The sequence below is a fragment of the Anguilla anguilla genome, chromosome 11 (assembly GCF_013347855.1).
Source record: "Anguilla anguilla isolate fAngAng1 chromosome 11, fAngAng1.pri, whole genome shotgun sequence".
NCBI classification, from domain to species: domain Eukaryota; kingdom Metazoa; phylum Chordata; class Actinopteri; order Anguilliformes; family Anguillidae; genus Anguilla; species Anguilla anguilla.
The window spans coordinates 23,447,889-23,469,237 of record NC_049211.1 but is presented as its reverse complement, the minus strand read 5'-3'; the positions used below and the strand labels follow the sequence as shown (position 1 = coordinate 23,469,237).

At 48.9% G+C, this 21,349-nt stretch overlaps 1 protein-coding gene across 2 annotated transcripts in view; it reads right to left on the bottom strand.

Moving 5' to 3' along the window:
• The window catches only part of magi3a (membrane associated guanylate kinase, WW and PDZ domain containing 3a), a 117,284-nt gene that overhangs the window by 16,334 nt on the left and 79,601 nt on the right, over positions 1-21,349 (bottom strand). For both annotated transcript variants that reach the window (XM_035383419.1, XM_035383420.1), the window contains exons 4-8: positions 10,866-11,072; positions 7,991-8,159; positions 6,441-6,520; positions 5,348-5,405; positions 3,451-3,557 (exon numbers count right to left, since the gene is read on the bottom strand). In XM_035383419.1, the coding sequence (XP_035239310.1) occupies positions 3,451-3,557; positions 5,348-5,405; positions 6,441-6,520; positions 7,991-8,159; positions 10,866-11,072 (621 nt within the window). The remainder of the gene's footprint in view (positions 1-3,450; positions 3,558-5,347; positions 5,406-6,440; positions 6,521-7,990; positions 8,160-10,865; positions 11,073-21,349) is intronic.

Below are 21,349 nucleotides of genomic sequence, written 5' to 3'. Positions count from 1 at the left end.
AGAGGAGCTGCTCTTTCCACTCCGGTAATCGCACAGCCATAGAGAGCAATGGGCTACGCTACACAGCGCCCGGAACTGGATGAACTATTTTCTTTCTCTCCAAGGCCAGGGGGAAATGGACTTAAGATTCAATATACCATCTTGATGGCTAGACATCCTCCTAGTGAGACCAGCAAAACAGCCCCCCCCCCCTCCCTCCCCCCTCCCTTCACCACCACCCACACCCTTGCATTCCTGTCAGAACCCCCAGCCTCTCCCAAAGGCTAATGGGAATTTGATAGCATAATTGCATTCAAATCGGCTGATGAACATTCTGAAAGCATGTAAGGGAGGAATGATTAATAGGATATCGCTGGTTAAGAGCATCTGTCATCTGCGTGTGTGTGTGTGTGTGTGTGTGTGTTTGCACCCTCCTTCTCCCTGCCCCTCCACCCCCAAGACAGAGTCACATGCTGAATAGAGTTGGTGACAGTAATTTTGAAGCCAGTGATTTGGAGAAGCTCTTCCTATTGGATCCCAGCGTCTGACAGAGCGATCAGTGGCCGCGTCCTCGCTCTCTGTGAGCGATCAGCGGGCATCAGAAAAAGGCTGGCACACAGGGAGACGGGGGCAGGCCGGGGAGGGTGGGGGTGGGGGGTGTGTTTATATCAACTTGATTAACTCATCATCCACAAAAGGACAGGCGGCTTCTTGGGGTGAGGTGATTATATTAAATGTCAGAAAGGATCGCTGTGTGTAATTACTGGCCCTGCTACTACCAGAGGTCAGGCTGGGAAGCCTTGTCAAAACAACGCTTTAAAAAGTGCCACGCGCTCCCCCCACCGCCGCCGTGAGCAGCCCGTCAGCCGCTCAATTCCTGTGACCGAGCCGAGAGGAAGAGCGCGGGCCAATGAGAGAGGGAGGGAGGAGAGGGAGGGAGGGAGGAGAGGGAGGAGAGGGAGGGAGGGAGGGAGGGAGGAGAGGGAGCTGCAGCTGGACGCACTCGTCCTCCGTGCTGCTTTAGCCTTCCGTGTAGCCCCTAATTAGCCTGATTTGTTTGCATCTCAGATCTTGGCTGGACGGCTAACGGGTCACACCGTCCCCGCCGCGCGGATAGGACAGGCGACTAGTGGCTTTTTAATGAAGTGGCTTTCTCTGATCTAGGACAAAATAATGACTATCTGACTAAGGATTTCTAGTCCATAAAGAAATTTAATCAGAACTGGTTTGGATGTCAAGGCTGCCAAGCGCAATACACAGTACACACCCGGCTCAAAAAGGCCAGCCTCCGATAAGGACCGCCTCCTTTCATTTGATGTGGTAATGGATAATTCAGGGGGGCACGCGGGATTCTGGGTGTGCTGCCAGCCTGATGACTTCTCATTTCGAGGAGGCGCTTTGGCGGTAAACAGCAGACAGCCAGATCGCGGAGTCGCTTCCCGGCCCTGTGAAACGCGACGGGCTCCCGGCTTTCCAGCAGCTTTGCATGCAAATGCTGCTCCTGTTGCAAATCCCAGCCGGAGGAGGGGACCTGACTCCGGAGGACTGAAACAGGTGTCAGAGCGCTGATGTGAAGGGATTAAGGAAAGGCAGCGGGCCCTGTTCTCCAGGCCGGCCGTCAGAGAGCGGTCCGCGGCCTTCGCTAGCTTTCCCCTCGTCACGACGACGCCCCCATAGCGGCTGCGTAATCAATACCGCGATGAAACACTGGCGCACGAAGGTGAAAGCAAAGGAGCGTGCGCGTGTGCACTCACACACACACACACGCACTCACACACATGCACACACGCGCACACACACACGCGCACACACGCGTGCGCGCATGCATTTGAAAGGAATGTTTAGCTTGGCTTGCGCATGCACTGCTTAAACAGATGAGACTGATAGCCAGCTGCGCTCAGGCGAACCTGGAGACTGCGACTCCATTTTAAATGCGGTTTGGTGTGTCAGAGCCGCGGTGCGATAGAAGCACGTCTCCAACGACCGCCTCAGACGCGTCACATTCCTTCAGCGTGCATTCAAAGCGAAGGGCACTATGTCACGCACAATAGAGCGCTTTCCTTTCACTTAGTATGTGCCGTACGTGCTCGCTGCCGAGCAGGTCCAGTGCTGAGCACATTTACACAGTTCACATTCCAAGGCGTGTCTTTCCTAAACTACCCAGCCAATCTTACATGACGCTGGGAAAACCAGTAGTCTCAGACAGAAAAACAGACACCAACAGTAAACCATTAGATTCAGACAGACAGTCAGACACGGACCGACACCCTAAACATAAATGAAGCCCCTGTGTTTATTACACTTCAGATCCTGACTTTGGAAATGGCTGTTAAATCACAGAGTGTTAGTATTCGCTTCTTTAAATGTGTATAAACACAGAATCCCTGGTTCCGCCAACCCTGGCACAATGCACAGAGAGTCTGCCAAACCCCAAGGGTGGGTTGGAGGGCACGGACAATTTAAAGCAGCTCCAAATGGCTGAGTGTGTGCACAAAAGCCCCAGTGTGTGCCACAGATAATATTATTACAGACACCCACGTACAGTACGCTCGGCGCACATTATTCACACAATTGCTCCTTTTTAACTTGCATTTCAAGATTATTAAATCACCCGTTGCATTCAGGAAGAATGAGAAGGAGAAGTGATTTATTCGCTGAAAGTTCTCCGCAGCGGACGTTCGCCTCATTCAGCCCGCGGGATGAGTAATAGCTCCCGTTTGTGAACGTCCGTCCAATGCCATCTTTCCCCACTGAGGAGTGCCAAGCGGTGAGAGGGGGAGGCCTTCAAAGGGCGTCGTTCGGTGGGAGAGACGGGCACAGATCCGCAGGTTCCCCCCCCTCCACCCCCCCGCCGCGACGCTGTCTCTTTAAATGGCGGGTGGATGACAAGGAGGGCCTTCTCGGCGTAATGACCGGATGGCGGTTTTCACTGAAGTGCGCTACCATCTCAAAACAATGTCCTTTTCTCATTCACCCCACACTCATTAAAAAATGTTCAGCGCGGAGAATGGCTGGCATTCGGCTCCCTTGTTGAAACCCATTGAACCAGCGCCAGGGTGTGCATTTGTGTCTGAGAGGCTGCGAGCTTCCTCTGGGTACCCAGGCTGACTGTCAAAAGCACTCACAGAAACTATGGAGCATCTAAAAATCCCATTACAGGACCACTGTAGGACATGGACTCGCGTTTCTATTTACGTTAAAGACTAAATGTTAATGTCAAGCGTTTCATGCTTCTGAGTTATTGTTTTTGTAGCAATTTATGTAGCGCTGGTACACAGATAGCTGGCATACCAGGACAAGGTGTCACAACATTTTGACATGCCGACAAGATTAGACAGAATGCTACACTACACAGTGCTGCAAATAGTTTTAAGTGAACTCCTTATTCAAAGCCAATTTGCTGGAAATTCACGTAACATCACAAAGCTCAATTGATCTTCAGGTGAGTGCGGGGCAGGAGAGAGGAGTTACCTGGGGGTGGTGCTGCCCCCTGCTGGCTGGCGGCGGGTGTCTCCTGGTTCAGCTTCTTTTTGGCCTCCAGAACTGGGTTCTCAAACTGAGTCTTCTGATTTATGTGGCTGAAACACAAAGTGAACAATGCTAATCATTCAGCACAGCATTTTCGCGTGCACACACACACACACACACACACGTCCCTCTGTGGTGTTGTGACATGGCCCCCCAATCAGCGCCTCCTCACATTTGGCTTTAATTGAATGCCACTGGGACGCACCTAGCTGGAGGTGTCGAAAATGAACTCACGCTGGCTGGTATTTTGAAACAGAAGCCATTTTAATGGGGTGAGCCATGTGAGGTGAGGCCTAGCCTGTGCGATGAGCAACACGCTAGCTTAGCATCCCTCCTCCTCTCATTCGCATTTCAGCCACCACAACCCAAGCTGCTGTTCCCTGTGCCGATAAGCTTTCCTTCATAAGGGGTATCTCCAATGTTCTGCTGGACAACCAGAGACCAGGCCGCTTGCTGTGCCTGTGACAGAAACTCCCACAAACCTCTTCTTCAAAATACAGCATTCTGATTTGTTCTTGGCTGTCAATTCATGAGAATTCACGCTAAACACATGTAGGCTGCAATGTCCCTGAGGTCACTTGACTAGTTCATTACAGCGCACTGTATCATCACGTTAATACGTTTCAGTTCCAGCTTACTGAAGGAAAACGTATGCTGGGGCTGTCAATGCTGCCTTCCTTGTTAGGTCTCCATTGAAAAGTTCTTTTTTTTCCCGTAGTGGGATTAATTATGAATAATATTGTAACAATGGACCTTTGGGCACAGTTACTGTAACGCTCTCAAAGTTCCTCTACTCCCCAGGCTGAGTGCTTATACTTTACTCCTGGTGGTTATTCGATGAGAATAACCAGGCTAAGCGGTAAAATCAAGGCCTGTAATGTTAGCGCAGCGTACGTTAGCGGCGCGTGGGTCACATAAAGAGGGTGGGACCGCTGTGGCACCTCAGGGTCGTCTGCACCCCGCCCGCTCCTGAACGCGCGCCGCGTCGGGTTCCCCGTTCGCCTCTCCCTTCGCTGTTTGTGTTTCGGTGGCGCGCGCCTCACGCTGAGCGTGTTATTAACCCGATCGGAAAGCGGGGGGACGTTTCGCCGCTCGGAGCGCGCTCTGTGTGCGCCGCGGCTCCCCCCTCGCGAGCGCCACACAAGCAGCCTTTCCTCCGAGCGTAATGAGGCATCGTCTCGCGCTTTCATTCCTCCCAAACAAAGCGCCGCCAGACAGAAGGGCCGTCGGCGGCCCTCTCGACCCCTCGCGTAAACATTCCGGATTGTTCTCCCCGCTGCTCGCATGGCGGAGGGCCCTTGCAGGAATAATAAAGAGGCTGGCGCTCGCTTCCCGTTTCCTCTGACCCGGGGCCTCCCTCGCGGCCCCCCGCCGCTTCCGCGAGGCCGGGGCGGGGCCCAGTAAGACGGTTCGGCGTCAGACGTCAACGTCGCCGACAGGAGAGCAGACGAAACCCTGATATCCACACAAACTCCCCCCCGCCTGGCGACCCTCCCTGCCGACTCGTCTCCTCCTCTTGCCGAGGGATCGAACGGCACGCTGGCGTTAATCGCTTGGAACCACGCTGCTCACAGCGATGGCGCTGATGAATCCTTTGATACACCCTGGCTAATGGCATAAAATAATGGCTCGAGAATAAAATGAGCTCTATAAGCACGCTGTATCCGGGCTTTATGGAGTCGTTAATACTAATCTCCTGTCAACGGGCTTGTTGGACGCATCTTGGTTGTCTAGTGGCATTCTCTGGACACCTGGACAACGTCAGGGCACAGAACATTCGAAGCCTAGACGTCCTGAGGACCCATGCAGGTTCCGTGCAGGTGTAAGAGGAAGGACTCACTCCACGTAGTAGGTGCCGTACTGCGGGTCTTCTATCTTCTCCCAGCCGTAGGGGAGCTCTGTGGAACACAAGGCAGGAGGAAGCAGCGTGTTTAAATAGGCTCATGCAAATCACACACAAATCGACGGTGTCATGGAAGGTGAGGAATCCGATGCTACCGCGCCCTACAGGATTCAGAACCAGCAGACGCGCGTGTGGAACGGCTGGCGCTACCCCTGTTCAGAATGTAAATGGTCTATAGAGGAAAGACAGCCGAGGCTGTTCTGTGGAAGCCGGGGGTAGTGTGTGTGTGTGTGTGGGGGGGGGGGGTGATTGTTTTGCTAGCGGCCTGAGAGGAATATCGAGTTCTCTGTGCCGTTTTTTTTGTGACGGGCACGTACGGCGAAAAGAGCTTTTCACGCAAGAGGGGTCCCCGGCATTGGCTCGGCGTGCAGATGAGCTCCCTGCCTGTCTTTGAGAATCCATTAGAAAGCAAAGCAGGCAGGGCCTAATGTCTCCCCTGCGCTCCCCACCCCCTTAGCTCAGCCTGCAGGTCAGCGCCACGCCCGCGAGTCGCAGCGGCTTTCTGATACCAGCACCCGCCATCGGGAGCCTGCGTCTGTGTGCGAGCGTGAGTGTGCACGACTGCACCAAAGATTATAGGGTCTGTGTGCGAGCGTGAGTGTGTGCATGGCTGCACAAAAGATTATAGGGTTTGCGTATCTGTTAGAGAGACTGAATGTTATGAATCGTTTTTAGCAGGGCTGCTTGTGTCTGCATATGCATTTCTGAAGGTTTGCGTGTGTGTGTGTGTGTGTGCGTGCGTGGGTGTGTGTGCGTGCATACAGCTGTGTATGGGTGCTTGCTCTGTATGTTGCTTATAGCTCTTGACCATGAATCTGTGATACGAGCATCTGCATAAGAGTACTGTGTGTGTGTGTGTGTGTGTGTGTGTGTGAAAGATTGTGTATGTGAAAGTGTGCATGTTTGTGTGAGTTTGTGTGTGTGTTTGTGTTTATGTGATAGTGTGTATGTTTTATGTGAGTGTGAGAGTGTGTGTTTGTGTGTGTGTGTGTGTGTGTGAGTGTAATGACAGGAATTATTGAAATCTCACCTCCGTCCTCACACTTCTCGGGGGGCTTGGCCTTCTTGGCCAGGCGGGGGTCCAGCCAGGTGGTGGTCTTAGTGTTGTGACTGGAGAACAGAGGAGCGAAACACGGGTGTTAGCAGGACATGGCAGCGCTCAATGCTGTCCTACTGTGGGCTGCTTCACCAGGACAACTTCAGCGAACGGTTCCTCCGCACACGCCTCTCACAATGCGCTACAGCCCAGAATGCACAGAATGACAGTTCCAAGGCAAACACTGCTCATGTGCAGAAGAAATTAAATCTTTTTTTTCCCTGAATCCTTCGCAGTTGTCAGCCATCAACATCGAGATACATTCCCATCAACTCGTTAACCAATGGCTCACACCTACAGGTATCTGAAATCTGCTCAGGCAGAAGAGTCTTTTTTTTTTTTTTAAAGCACAATCTTTCGAGTCCCGAAAACAAGCCCTTAATATAAATAAATGTGATGGAGTGGCTGACCGGTAATGCCATCGGTCGGCCTAAAATATGCATGATAATAGCCCGGCTCGCTCACAGGCAAATATTTGCTTCTCTGAGCCAGATATCTTTAAAAAACAAGTGGGCCGCTGGGAGAGTTCTATTTACTCAATTGTTCCGTACCCTCTGTGAATGGAATATTGATTTGCAGCGCTCTCCTCTCTCTCTGGCGGCAATGAGCCGCCACTTGCCTGGCAGCCACCGTGAAGGGTTCTGCAGGAATGGGGGGGAGGCGAGGGGGGAGGGGGGCTGCCTCGTTTTTCTGTGGGACCGCGGGGAGGGAGGCTCATCAGGGCTGCGTGATGATGTGGCCTCAGAACAGTGGGTGGGGTGCAGCTGTTGGGGGAAGCATTTCCACGGGTATTGCCAAATTAATTGGGTTTTTAACAGGCACCTTGGATTGTGTCCTGAAAAGCTACAAACAGAAATAAAAATAAAAGGATATAATGCAGGAAAGGGCCCTTATTGGCCTGTCCCCCAGCTTAAAATCAAGAAAAAGTGACTACAGGATGTGTTCGACCCTCTTGTTATTTAACAGGATCTCACCGAGGCTCTTTGTTGTCACTGAGCGGCACTTAAAAAGACAACAAGCACTTGAGGATCAAACCCCGTGTTTGGGCAGACACGACAGGCGCGCAGAGCGGATTGCCCTTGGGGGGCTATGTGGCGAACAATGGGCCAAACAAACACTTTCCCTGAGTGTACAATGGTTCAGCTGCCATTCTAGCTGCTCTGTAAACTTCACGGCTCCCTAAAAGAAAGCATTCTCACAGAAACAATATACAAAGTTTCACTCTGTGACCTGTAAAGGAGCCACCACCCTTCATAACCACAACACCAGACCCACCTATTGTAAACAACTGGGCATTAGGGGAGCGATGCAACAGCAGGAATATGTAACTGAATGGGCACAACTGCAGAGTTTCCCTTGGGATTAAAATAATTACCCTCTGGCTGAACTGACACTAGGCTAGCACCCTAAAGTCTTCCAAGCTTCCACAGCAGCAGCTCACGTCAGGCCCAGGGTTGCCGGGGTGACGCGGGTGTGGTACTCACTCGATGAAGTAGACCATGCCCGTCTCGGTGTAGGCCATCTCCCAGTTCTTGGGCAGGGGCTCCTGGCTGTCGTCGCGGGGCAGGGAGTTCCACATGCGGAAGTCCATGGCGCTGCTGGACTGGGTGTAGCTGGGCACCGCCTTTCTCCACTCCGCCCCGTCCTTGTGCTCTGGAGCCGGGGGAAGGAAGGAAGGGAGGGAGAAGAGAGGAGGAGGCAGGGTGGGAGAGAAAAAGAGAGAGCGACGTGAACGCAGTGTTTCAGAAGCCCGGTGCTAGCTGCTCTCCCTGCCTGGCTGCCCTAAACTGTGGACTCTTGTCTGTGCGGGAGATGGCGGGGATTTGCATGTCAGTGGTGATGCATGTCGAACTGCCTCCCAGGCAGTCTGAGCTGGTCACAACTCTGTCAGGCTAGAGGCCCCTCCCTATTACAATCACTCAGTTCTGAGTGTGTGTGTGTGTGTGTATTATATATACACTGTACGCACACAAAAACCACATACATACTGTATGCATATAAACATATACAAGTAAGAGCACAGGTATGTCTACATACTGTAACCTAGCTGCAATGCCGCATAGCTCTGGGCTGGTTTTTCAGGATCCCAGTGTTTAGTTTAGTTACCCATGGCTGCTCTCCCCTAACAGTGAAGACACACCCTCCCCAAACCCAGGCCTGAGGCAGCCCTTGATGTGTATGCGCTGTGGCAATGGGGGCGTGTGATGACAGCAGTGGAAAAGCGCACAACACAAGCGTGCGGGATGTAGACTGCGCACCGTGAGAACCCTGACACTCTCCGGTCCGAAGAGACCTGTCAGTAGCCGTTATCCTCACAAACATCACAAACATCCCAACCATCGCTGTTCTCACAGAAATCTCAAACACATCCCGCCTTTACCCTCGCCTCTGGAGACTGAGCGCGAAACGAGCTCCTGTGTTCTTTCGTCGATGCGAGCTCAGCTCTTATCTGTTAAACTAAGAAGGTACAAGTCTGCTCAATCACCCAGCAAATGTGGCTAATGCAAGAGATTACAGCGCCTTTAGCGACAGTAGACGTCTCCCTCGCTGAGGGTCTTGACGTGTCAAATGTTTGCGCAGCCTTCGTGATCAGGTGCTCTGCGCTACAATGTTGTGTTTGCCCAAGGCTAGCATGTTGCTACGTGATTAGTTGTTCATTCATGTGCAATCTGCTTGGGCAGCTGATAATGTGAATATACCAGCCTGGTGCTCATGGGTGCTGGGGTCTGCACTTCCATATGCGAACAATGCTACAAACTCCTGCCAGGTTGCTTCTGAATAGACCCTGGAAGAAGACCTCACATCACTGGACAATAGGTCCCACAGAGGCAGCGACCAAGAATGGGACAGGAGTGTCCAGACAGAGCCGTGGAGCGGCCAGGGCAACTCCGAGGGGGCACGCGTCTTCCAAAAAAACACCGCTGACAGCTCAACTTACAGGGAAGTGCCAGGCGCCAAGCATTCCCTTAAGGCAGATGGCTGTTATGAAATCCAGTGTAACTGCATTGTGTTAGCCAACATTCTTAAGACTGCTCTACAGAGGATAATGATTTGCTGACACAACCCACATTAACTGTATTCAAATTTGACCACAAGAACAAGAGGTAATCTCTGCAGAGCTGCCGCCATTGTGCCCTGTTTACACTGGCCTGGCCTGATAGGAAGAATCTAGATTGACACACAGATCAGGGACAGGACTAGGGTACTGTGGCTTAAATGCTGCCGATTGTGTCGCTGCCTTTCCTCTTCTGATGGGAGCTATTCATGTTCAAATGGAAGAGGAAACTCAAACCGCCTGATATCAGTGGGCAAGTAGAAAGCCGGTAGAGAAACCTTCATAATTATTCCTATGCCTTCCTTGGTTACAGAAACAGCTCTGCAAGTACACAGCGTTTCCCTATTAAACAATACTTTAAGGCAGGGACCTCCAGCCTTGCTGGCAGCCACCTCTGAAATGAGTTTTTCGTACAAAGCGAGAACGTTGAATTGTGATTAACCAAGCAGGTGTTAAGGTAATTTCGTGCTTCGTTTGGAGCACGTACACAGACGTCCTTCGGGCAAAACAAGGACAAGCCTTTTTCCCATGAGCGAACATGCAGCTCTCCTAACTGATCTCTGACATGTGTTATTTCCTAGCTTTTGAATTGTTATTACTCAATGTGACCTCCAGTGCATGGCTTGTGGTCCCAAAGCATCATGGGAAACTTGTCTGGAGAAGGGGTCTCAGGGCACCAGTGACCGCTAAAGAAATTGTGAGGGGTTCCAACAGTTGAGATAGGAAAGCCTATAAAATGCAAGGCTATCAAAGAATCGCTGGCATTTTAAAGATGAAGCACTTGATTTTTGTTTTCTATCCAACAGAGATTACTTGTTATATTGTAATCTACCAGCAATCAAAAACTCACTTAAGGCACCTACAGTTGTTCTGAGGGAAAATGAAACCTCAACACGCAGTTTAGTTGGATGTGCCAAACATTTATTAGCAGGCTACCAGCTATGTGTGTGCTTAATACGCCCAGCCAAATGCCTCCCCTGAGTTTCATTTCGTACAACTTTTCCCCAGAAAACTTGTAAATGCATTTCAAGCTCTGAATCACACATCCTTCTCAGAATAGTAATTGTTAGGTACATTTCTGATATTTTATACAGGGCATGGCAGAAGGTGCCCTTTAAGTGTGAAAATACCTGGCTGTACCTAAGAGATAGTAATTTATGAGCACCCACAAGATGTAATGTGACATTTCATAGCGCTAAACGTGTATTAATTAGGAAGCACTCTGGCGTGATGCTAGAGGTTCATAAAGTCAGCTGCATGCGAGTGAGGCTTTATGACCTGGAGGGGGGGGGGGGTGGGCTGACCTGTGAGCCCGTTGACCAGCGGGGGTCTCTCCTCGTCGTCCTCCTCCTCGGGCGCGGCGCTGTCCTTCCTGTCCATCTTGCTGACGGAGGTGGTGCGTTTGCGCTGCACCTCGGTGTCGAACTCCTCGTCGAACAGGACCTGGTCCACCAGGTCGGGCTGCACGGGGCTGGGCTCAGCAGGCGGTTTGGGGGTCCCGTAGTAGTTACCTGAAGGCGCAAGACAAGTCCGAATGTCAGCAAGGAAACGTCCCCAAGGCAGAGCAGGGCAGGGAGGACTTGACTGGCAGCACCATTTCAGAGGCACCTTGCCAAGAAGGATATTCCAGAATATTCCAACTGACCCCCCCACCAAAACTCGTCCACCAACGACAGGAGCCTGCAACCTTTTTATCATCCTATTTATGGCAACTGTCCCTATTGGGAGAGAGCAGGATTATGTCGTTTTTTTTCCAAGGTATTTACTTAATTATACCGAGTCGGGCAGAGCAGAATAATGTTTTTTTTGTTTTGTTGGATGTCTGTTCCTTTATTTGAGTCGTGGGCCCCCGAGCAATAACGGCATGCCTTCTCGGAGAGACACAGCATGGCGGCACGCGCCTTCCTGCAGAGAGGAAGAACTGACCCACTTTCATTCCCCCACTCATGACAAACCAACAGCATCGGAAAGGAGGAAACCACTCAGGAGAATACAAATATTGATTCGTTTACGGAGCCTCTCCTGTGGATTCCAACCTTGTTTTTAAAAGCAAAAAAGAAAAAATCCCCAAGAACAGCTGTTCGGAAAAACCACCACAGATTATGCGTTTTGGTGGTGTTTTCTGGAACATTCCGTGTTAATAAAGTAAACTAAAATCTCTGGATGCGGAGGTATTAGGTAATTTACATCTTTGATGGGTTGTGTTCTCGTTAGAGTGAGAGGGGAAAAAGCTGGACTCAAAGTAGTCAGTAAATATTTAATGAATATAGCCTTCGGGGTGCAACATCTCACCAACCTGCAGTGCACATTAAAGACTTAATTACGTTAAATTATTTATTTACGCATTTGGTGCACGGAACCATCAGTCATTGGATGATGTTGTACACAAACATCAAAATTGTTCTCACAAACTCAGAGGCCAGAATTCGCTTTAATTTATTCAAACCTAAAACTGTTCATTTAAATTAATTATACCCTTCATTAACTTCATAATTTATGAGGAGCTTAATTAAAGAATAAGAAAAGATGCCAAAAGGGGATTTGTCTTTTTAAACCAATTAATTACCGCCTAAACCCTACCTCCCTGTAATCTCTACACTTGCGGTGGGCCTTATCCTGTACATACTAATTGCTAAAAAAAAAAAAATTCTGGGTCTTTGAAGGAGATTCAAAACACAGACCGTCTCTTGGCACACGCTGTTGTGATCTAGCACTCATGAATTGACCTGTTTTGGTTTCCTGTTCTCAAATTGAATTTTCACAGCAGGTGGACAGTCTGATAAAGGAGCGAGTGAGGCTCAGCTGCGTTGTAAATAAGGTCGCATGGCTGCGCAGCATTATGTAACAGTAGAAAATATCAATATTTAATGACATTCCCTCAGCTATTAGAACTACAGTTGGGTGAAACGAAGAAAAAAAACGAGGCAAGACTGAAGAGGGTAGCTAATAGAAGCTTAAGTGTTAAAATGAGTTTAACTGCAGTTACATTTTTTGTGCTTTTCTTATGAGGTTGGGCTTTTCCAGTGGACTTTACCCAGCTATGTAGGGCTCCATAACTACATGCACAGGTAAGCAGTACCTTAAAGGGATCCACTGCAACAAGCATTCAATTTACCAAGCCTTTCACACAGTGGCTCGGAATATGGATTAAACTATTTCAGGACCAAATCTGTGAGAGTCAAGGGGTTGTGGCTCTAAATGCAGAAAGAAAGAGGAATGGGGTGATGTGCAGGATGAGCAATGGCTTAGTCAGGAGATACCAATATAAGAGCCTTAACTGATGCACAGCCATAGCAAGTATTCTCTAATACACACAATGCACTTGAATAGATCACAGCCTAGAGCCCTTGCTAACAACCCCACCATGTGTATTGCATCGCTCTCTCATCTGTGCAGAAGCCCAGTATCTGCTGAGGACATTCTATGAGAAAACAAGAAACGTGACTGAAGAAAAGTTTACAGAGAAATACAAAACTCTGTTGAGACAAAATTGCTTTTTTTCTACCGACAGCTCTCCTTGGCCACTCAGACACCAAGAATCCCTTGGAAAAAGTTCCTGTTAATCAATGTGCAGTTTATGAACAGTGACAACTTAATTGTTTAGAAAGAAAACAAAATTAGAAATCACGCTAGAAAATCTTTTCACTGGAGAACAGCACTGAAAATAGAAAAACATACCTTTCACTCACTTTCTAAGAGAAACCCACAGCAAACTGACACATTGATAGACACACAGATCTTTTTCTGCACATTGTCCCTGCTGCTGAAAAGAGTAATTAAAGAGCTATCTCAAGTGGGGGGGGGTGGACTTCTACATGACATTATGCTCAATTAGAAGATGCTGTTATCCATAGCAGCCTTAAATGTGAGCAAAATAAGTGCATCCACATGAAACATATGAACAAAATTATATATAGCCCAGGCGAACAATACTGGTTGACCACAGATAATATACACTATATGACCAAATGTATCTGGACACCCCTTGGTTCCAGTGAAGGCAATGTTACAGCATACAATCACATTCTATATGATTCTGTGCTTCCCCAACAGTTTGGGGAAGGCCCTTTCCTGTTTCAGCATGATAATGCCCCCAGCCACACAGCAAGGTCCACATAGAAATAGGTTTTGTTGAGATCGGTGTGGAAGAACTCGACTGGCCTGCACAGAGCACTGACCTCAACCCCATCCAACACCTTTGGGAGCAATTAGAAAGCCAATTGCGAGCCAGGCCTAATCACCCAATCAGTGCCCATCCTCACTAATGTTCTTCTGGCTGAATGGAAACAAATCCCAGCAGCAATGGTCCGACATCTAGTATAAAGCCTTCCCAGAAGATTGGAGGCTGTTACAGCAGAAAAAGGGTGGACCAACTCCATATTAAAGCCCATAATTTTGGATGAGATGTTGGATGTCAGGTGTCCGCATACCTTTGGCCATGTAGTGTATGTGTAACATTAATGTCCTTAATGAGGCTATGCTCACCCCGAGCCTTGACATGGTAAATCAAGTAAATATTTACCATGATGTAGGCTATATATTCACTGCATTTCCTCAATCACCAAATTGAGCATTGGCTTTCGATAACCGTTAGGGGGTGAGGGTACAAGGGGGGCCAAATGGAGTCTGAAATAGAGCATTTCAACATTCACTCTAATGAAAAGCCCAGGCTGGGAGGAAGTTCAGCATCGTCAGCTGAAGGAGACTCAATACTCAGTTCAAAATACTCAATCATACATGCAGGGGCTGGATGCTGCAGAATAGATGAAAAATCGACGTCTGCAACACAGAACCAAGCCTTGATGTTTGATGCCAGTCAAGCTGGTTTCATACCTCACACAGAGACTGCATAATTTGGACTTCTGCCTGCCAGTACGAGAGGCACTCGCCACAGGGGAAGGAGGGGAAAGAAGCGCCTCTTACGCACGCGTGAGCTCGGTCTCCACTGAGCACGCCGCTCCAGCGCTGCCCGGCTAATGACTACCTGCCAGCCAGCCGCCGCCCGGGCTCCCGCCACACGCCATTCGGTAAAAGTGGGTTAGCGCGGACGTGCCGATCGCTCCCGCGGCGGGCGGCTAGGCTACGCTACGCTCCGCCCCCGCCGGGATCAAAAAACCGCCGCCCGGTTAGCATGCGTAATTCATCACGCCCTGGCGGGGTCCCCACGCCCCCGATGGGCATTTGCATTTTTTTTCAAAGATGGCTTCATTACACCAGAGCGCACGCTGATCAAGATGAAAGATAAGAACCACTCTTTAATCCCTGCCTGTCTCCAGCCAAGGGAGACATTTATCAACAAGTCATTGCCAGTTGATTAATCGCTTATAAACACGTAGCACCCGGCCCTTGATTAATGCGCCTCAGAGACACGGAGAGCACTGGTAAAGGGAGAGAAAAAAAAGAAGGAACATCGAAAGAGATTTGTTAAGTTACGCGTCACAATTAATCTTCAGCCCATCTCGGCCGACGTGTGATGGAAGGATCTGGTATGCTGCATGGTTTTAATGTTTAATGAAACGTTCTTTTAATGTTACGTGAGCGAACTCAAGCGGGAGGGAGTGGGTGGCGGGCAGTGTGGATACTGACAAGGCGCTATAGATGCATACACACGCTCGCTCCGCGAAAAAAAAGGAGGGTTCGGATGAAACTGCGGATGCAAACACGATGGCATGCGCGCATGTGCGTGCGCATGCCTAGTAAACACACTCTGCTCTGGATTCAGGAAGCAGTAGGTGGGAGAGAACAGGCTCCAAGACTTCACGTCACTCTCTGTGGTGCACCCACCATTGCACAACACACCCTGTCCATTTTTACATCGATTCCCACCAGTGCAATTCCCACTAGTGTCCCACACCTCTGCCGCAACACACACACATACATACATGCACGCACAGTAAAACAATGGTGCCTCCAAAGAGTGTTAACTTCAAAGTAACTTCATTACTTTCCACGGAAAACTGTTAGTAGAATGTGAGGTGGCCATTTTAGCAGGAAGGAAGGAAACTCTACATCTCAGAATGCGACTGCAGTTCAACTGCAACCCAAGTAGGAGGGTAACCCCCAGAGTGTACTGCAGTATTCATGATAGCTTTTGATCTCTGGTTTCCATTTCGAGGGTGGTGTAGGCTTTAAGCTTTCGAGATACAGCTGCCATGTACTGTACGCACGAATGTCAGTATGAATACGAGGAGGGCCAAAGCGACACGGTATTATGCTCTTCATTGGACATAAAGGTTTATTTACAGCTCTGGGTCCCGTGGGGTTAAGCTGCTGCGTATTGACGCCGATATTATTCACACCCTCGATGGCCGGCATCTCTTCAGTCAACCACCGGGAGCGCGGAGCCAGGAACCACCGGGGGTCGTGACCTCTTTCTTAACTGCCCGGCTGAGGCCATGCACACTCATTAATCACAAGGTGGCAGCTCTCTCTCTCTCTACCTCACCGTCGCTCTCCCTCTGCCTTCCCTCTCTTTCCCTCTCTCCCCTCCCCTTCTCTCTCCCTCCCCTTCCCTCTCACTCTTCCTCCTCTCTCTTCTCCTCCCTATTTCTCTCTTTCCCCCTCCCCTTCCCTTCAGTGACTAACGTGGAAACCCAAATACAGAACGGGCGGTGACTGTGACTTAACTAGAGAGCGATGACACTATTAACACCACTTTGCTTTCCGTCACCCCTCCTTTTGTTTAGCTCTCGTCACGTTTGTTTTTCTTAGCCGTAGCACTGCAGGCTTCCGGGAAGCTCTTTCATGTTACGCCGGGTGCGTCACTCAGCACGCCGGTGCTGGCGATACTAGCGGGCTTCGACTGTGACCATGTCTCTGGCACTCCTCTGCGGTCAGTCTTCACACGGCGAGAGGGGTCAGAGACTGTGGGGGAGCCGTGACTCATACTCCAGAGAACGGTCACCGCGGCGATGATCCTGACCGGTCTAATTAAGGGAGAAAATTGGCTCTGTGCTTTTACTCGGCCTGTCCATGGACCCCGGAGACCAAGGCGATGCGTGATGTCAGTCAGCATTCATTCCCTCCACGCGGGCGCAATGCAACCCGATCCCTAGCTTTACGTGGTCATAGTGTATCCAGCCTTATGTTCCAGCTGAGGACGTCTTGCTGTTCATTGATCTTATTAAGGAAGCTTTTGTTTTTAACATGCTTGACTGTTCCAGTCCAGACAGCTTTGACGTCATGACGTCACCCTCTAGCCTAACAAAAAAAGGAGCCTGTTTTTTCCTGCTTCGCAGCACCAGAGCTGCACGTGCTGTGTGCAGTTCAGGAGAGAACAACCGCCATCAGTCCCCACAGGAGCGGCACCTTTGTGAGCCTGATGTCTATACAGTATGTGTGCAATGTTTATGTATTTAGCCTGATGTCTGTATCACATGTATTAGGTACATATCAATCATGTGTATGTGTGCCTGTGTGTGTGTGTGTGTGTGAGAGAGAGAAAGAGATAGACAGATAATGTACATGTATATAAGGCTCCATTTGTACCACTTGGAGATGAATGGACAAATTTATGACCTGGAACTTGGGTCACCAGGCTGAATGGACAAACAGCAGCTCTGAGTCTACAGCCCTTCCACCAAAGTGTCATATACATACAGCATCATCAACGTAGTAACGTACATAACAACAACAGGCCTGAGACACACAGTCCAAATAAAGAGAGGCCTCTCGTGAGTTCAATCGGCACTTCATGAGCAGAAACGAATAACGTGATTAATTTGTGCACAGTGCAGGCCAGTTAATACGCAACTTTACTGACTCACTCCATTACTAACTGACCTAATGTTAGTGGCCCACTTTGCTAAAAAAAATTTATCTAGCCAACTATCTAATGGGGATGCCATAATATTAGCAAGCATTCATTAAACACAAAACAACAATATTATCCTGGCCATTACTGAGCATACTGGGTAGACAAAGTAAGCAACTTTGTTGTCAGTTGCATCATGTGTGTCTCCAGAAATAAGACTGATGTAGGCACACGCGTGACATGTAGAAAAACAACAACCCTGAGATTCAGACGGACTGCCTCTACAATCCTTCCTTATCTAATGTTTCTGGATATGATTTACTGAAACTATTCAAAGGTCCATTCAGAGTCTGAGTACGAACTCTCATTAAACATGGCATCCCTACACGAGAAAATGTGCAGAGGCGGAGGATAGAAGGTGGACGGTTCGGGAACCTTTCCCTTTTACCGGAATGTTCTAAAGCTGTGTAGGACACACCAGGGCCGTAAACATGAGTACACAACTCGAAACCGCACGAGCGATCGCTGCACGGACAGGCGATGTGTAAATCGCTGCTCATGAATAATGTACTGTGGCATAATGCTAGCCCTTCATGCTTTCCTCCACCGGGCTCCGACACGCAGCTGGACTGCGGCTCGGGGGGTCTGCCTCACCTCCCGCTCTCCCATTCATCTGCTTCCAGCGGCGCTACGGCTCTGCCTTTCATCTCGCCCGTCTCCGCCGCGATTAGACCGAGGGGGGGCGGGGCTGGGCCGCCCGCCAACCGCGCGGCGCGCGTGCGTTTTCGGACGCCAGGCTGTGCGCCTCCCCGCCTCCCCTCTTTTAACATCTTTTCCTCCTCCTCCACCTCTCTTCTGTTACCATCAGGTCCGATCACACCTTCTGTTCTTTTTTTTGCTAACCGCAGATCCAATCAAAAACATTCCTTTGCCCTTGGGCCCAATCAAAACTGTTCTGTTAACCTCAGTTCCAATCAAATATCTTCCTCTGCCCTCAAGGCCAATCACAATTCTTCCTTTATCCTTGGGTCAAATAAAAAATCTATCTTATTGCTTAGGTCCAATTGAAACTTTATATTTTGAACTACTTTACAAGGCCTCAGCTTGTCAATGTCAACAATCAAATGTCTGAAATCATTTTAACCAACAGAGGCGCCCCACAGGGGACAGTTTATCTCCTTTTATTCACCCTCCACACTTCTGATGGTTGCTTCATCAGACCACATGTCACCTACAGAATGTTCAGCTGATTCAGTCATAGTGGGCTGCATTTCAAATGACAACAAAAAGAGCTGCAAGAAACAAAGTTCAGAGGTTTTGTGATGACAAATTCCTTGATTTAAACATTACTAAAACAAAGGAGTTGGTCACTGACTTCATAAGAAAGCAAAGGGTTGAGGTTGCCCTCATTAATTAAACTAGACTGGAAAGAGAACACCAATGCTATTTTTTAATGCTCTTTTAATGTCAGCAGGAAACAGCAGGAAGTGTTTTTTTGTGACACTATTTTAGCTAGAGTCTTGTTTTGTGCAGCGGTTTGCTGGGGTGGCAGCATTACTTCAGAAGATAGGAACAGACTAAACTAGCTAATCAAAAAGGCTTGCTCCATTATTGATATCCTCCCTGACTCCTCGGAGATTATTATCGAGCAACACCACAAGAAGCTACGTACTGTACTGCAGCATGAAAGCCATCCTCTGCACAGGTTTTTTTTTTTTAAAAAGCTTGAGGAGCACTTTTAGCAGTCATTTGATAGAACCTAGGTGACACACACAGCGTTTTAGCAAGACTTTTCTCCCTACTGCCATTAGGTATCTTACTGTGGCTGCTGTCCAAACGACTCAGTATATTAGCTCCTAGGCCTGTACACTGTAATATGTAGCTTAGTGTTGGTGGCAGCCTCTAGTGTATTTCTTTGTCTGTCTGACTTTTTAAAGACTGTTTTGTAATTATATGTTCTGCGCTGTGAACAATGTAAATTTGCCCCTTGTTGGATCAATAAAATATCAATCAATCAGTCAAGCATTCTCATCCTTAACCTTTGTATCTACCAATCATAACTCATCCTTTCCAATAAAAAGGGGCAGGGTCACCAAGGTCAATCCAGTGCCAGGCCTTGTAATGGTGAGTAGGGATTAGTGGACCAGCAATAAGACTGGGGGGCGCAGACGGAACCCCAGACCCCAGCCCGCTAAGGCCGGGGACCTGCTCCCGGGACTGACCCAGAACAATGGTGTGATGTCACTGCCAGGGATCTGCAGGCTGCAATACAGAGGTGGGCCACTGACACCGGGGGGCTGAAAACAGCTCAGAACTTCAATTATATGATAAACATCTGAGGAGGAATGAAAACCGGAACCAATCTGGTCCTCTAGGAGCAAACCTGCCCTCCCCAGCCAAAGGAGTGCGAGCGCTATAATTCATCCTGATATTATTGGGATTACGCAAGATAGTCACGGTGCCCTTCATCTTCCACCGGAAGATTTAAGCCCTGCACCCGCAAACCCGCGTGCATTTCTGAGCAATCTGAGACTGCAATTCAGTGAAACTCCAATGTCCCGAACCTAAAAATACCTGCGTGTGCTTAATGACCGGTTGTCACTGTAAACATGTGTGTTTCTGAACTATTTCAAAAAGACTGAATCACAAAAGGACCCAAAAATACCCCCATATGCTTAATGACTTAATGACCAAGTGGCCGGTCAAACAGAAAGCTATTAATGGTGCTTAATTCTTGACTTAATGAATTGTGCCATTTTCACCCACCCTTGAAATGAGCTAAAATGACCGGCGCACTGCCATGGTAACTCACAGACTCCTCCCAGTCTGGGAATCAACTGACATCACTCACAGTGGCAGGTCCCTCATGAGGCTGCGATGTAAAAGTCTGGTAGAGGAAGTCAACAAGACGCTGTGCCTAAGGAAGACTACTAGTTGGGCTTGTGAAATACCCCCCCTCCCTGGTACAGCTTCTAGGTTTCTCCATTTATCAATGGGATATGAACTGGGGATTCCTTCCTGAGCCCAAAGGTCACCTTGTTAATAAGTAAAATCCTGACAGCTCCACCACTCTCTGTCACGATACTGGAGGGAGAAGCACCAAGTCACCTCAGGTAAAGGCGCTGCTATGCTATGTACTGTTTAACACGGTCCAACCTGCAGACTGTGGATAGGCTACTCTGATGCTGCAGTTGAGTCCTTTTAATGGCACAATTTCTCTCATCAGCTCATTCAGTGGAGGACTCTGGGTCTCAAGAAGCATTAGCTGTAAACTTGTACTATTAAGGAAGGTACTTTAACACTAGAAAGGCCAGAGCTGACACCATCGGGCGTTTGCAAATTACTCCGCAAATGCAATACCGCAAATGCGATACCCTCTTCCTTCCATGACTTCTCCTAAATAGGTGGCCTTAAAATAACTGCGTAGTTAGAATTAAAAAAAGGCTCATAAAAGAAATACATGCATTTTGTGCCATTTTCTTCACAAAACCCCCCTTGTCAGACAACAGGTGCTGATACCCAGGTGTGAATGGGTTGCTCTCTCGTCCAGCATGCTGTTCAGCACCTGAATGACCGATGCTTTGATACAAATTGCTGGGTCAAGCACTATCGGAACTAATTTCACACATATAATCACACAAAATGAATTCACTGCAAACATTTGATGAAGACAATTTACTTTGATTATTGACAGCATGAGGATCAATAATTGTGGACACTGTACTCCAAATGATAGGTTTATTACTCTGTGGACATAACGCCTCCAAAATACTTTCAGTTTTTCACTGAAACGGCGACTTCGGACAAAATCTGAATAGACTACAGGATGGCAAAATCAGGCAAGCGAATGGGACCGGAGGAAGCGCTATAATTACTGATGACTGACTTCATCATGGGCCTGGCATGCGGGCTGCATGAAAATTACATGACGCCAAAGACAGAAGCAGCAGCCGCCAAAGCAGCGCCAAAGGTCTCAGCATCACCTCACACACCCATCCCTCCTGGGAAGAAAACGCAGTGCCGGGTGGGCAAATG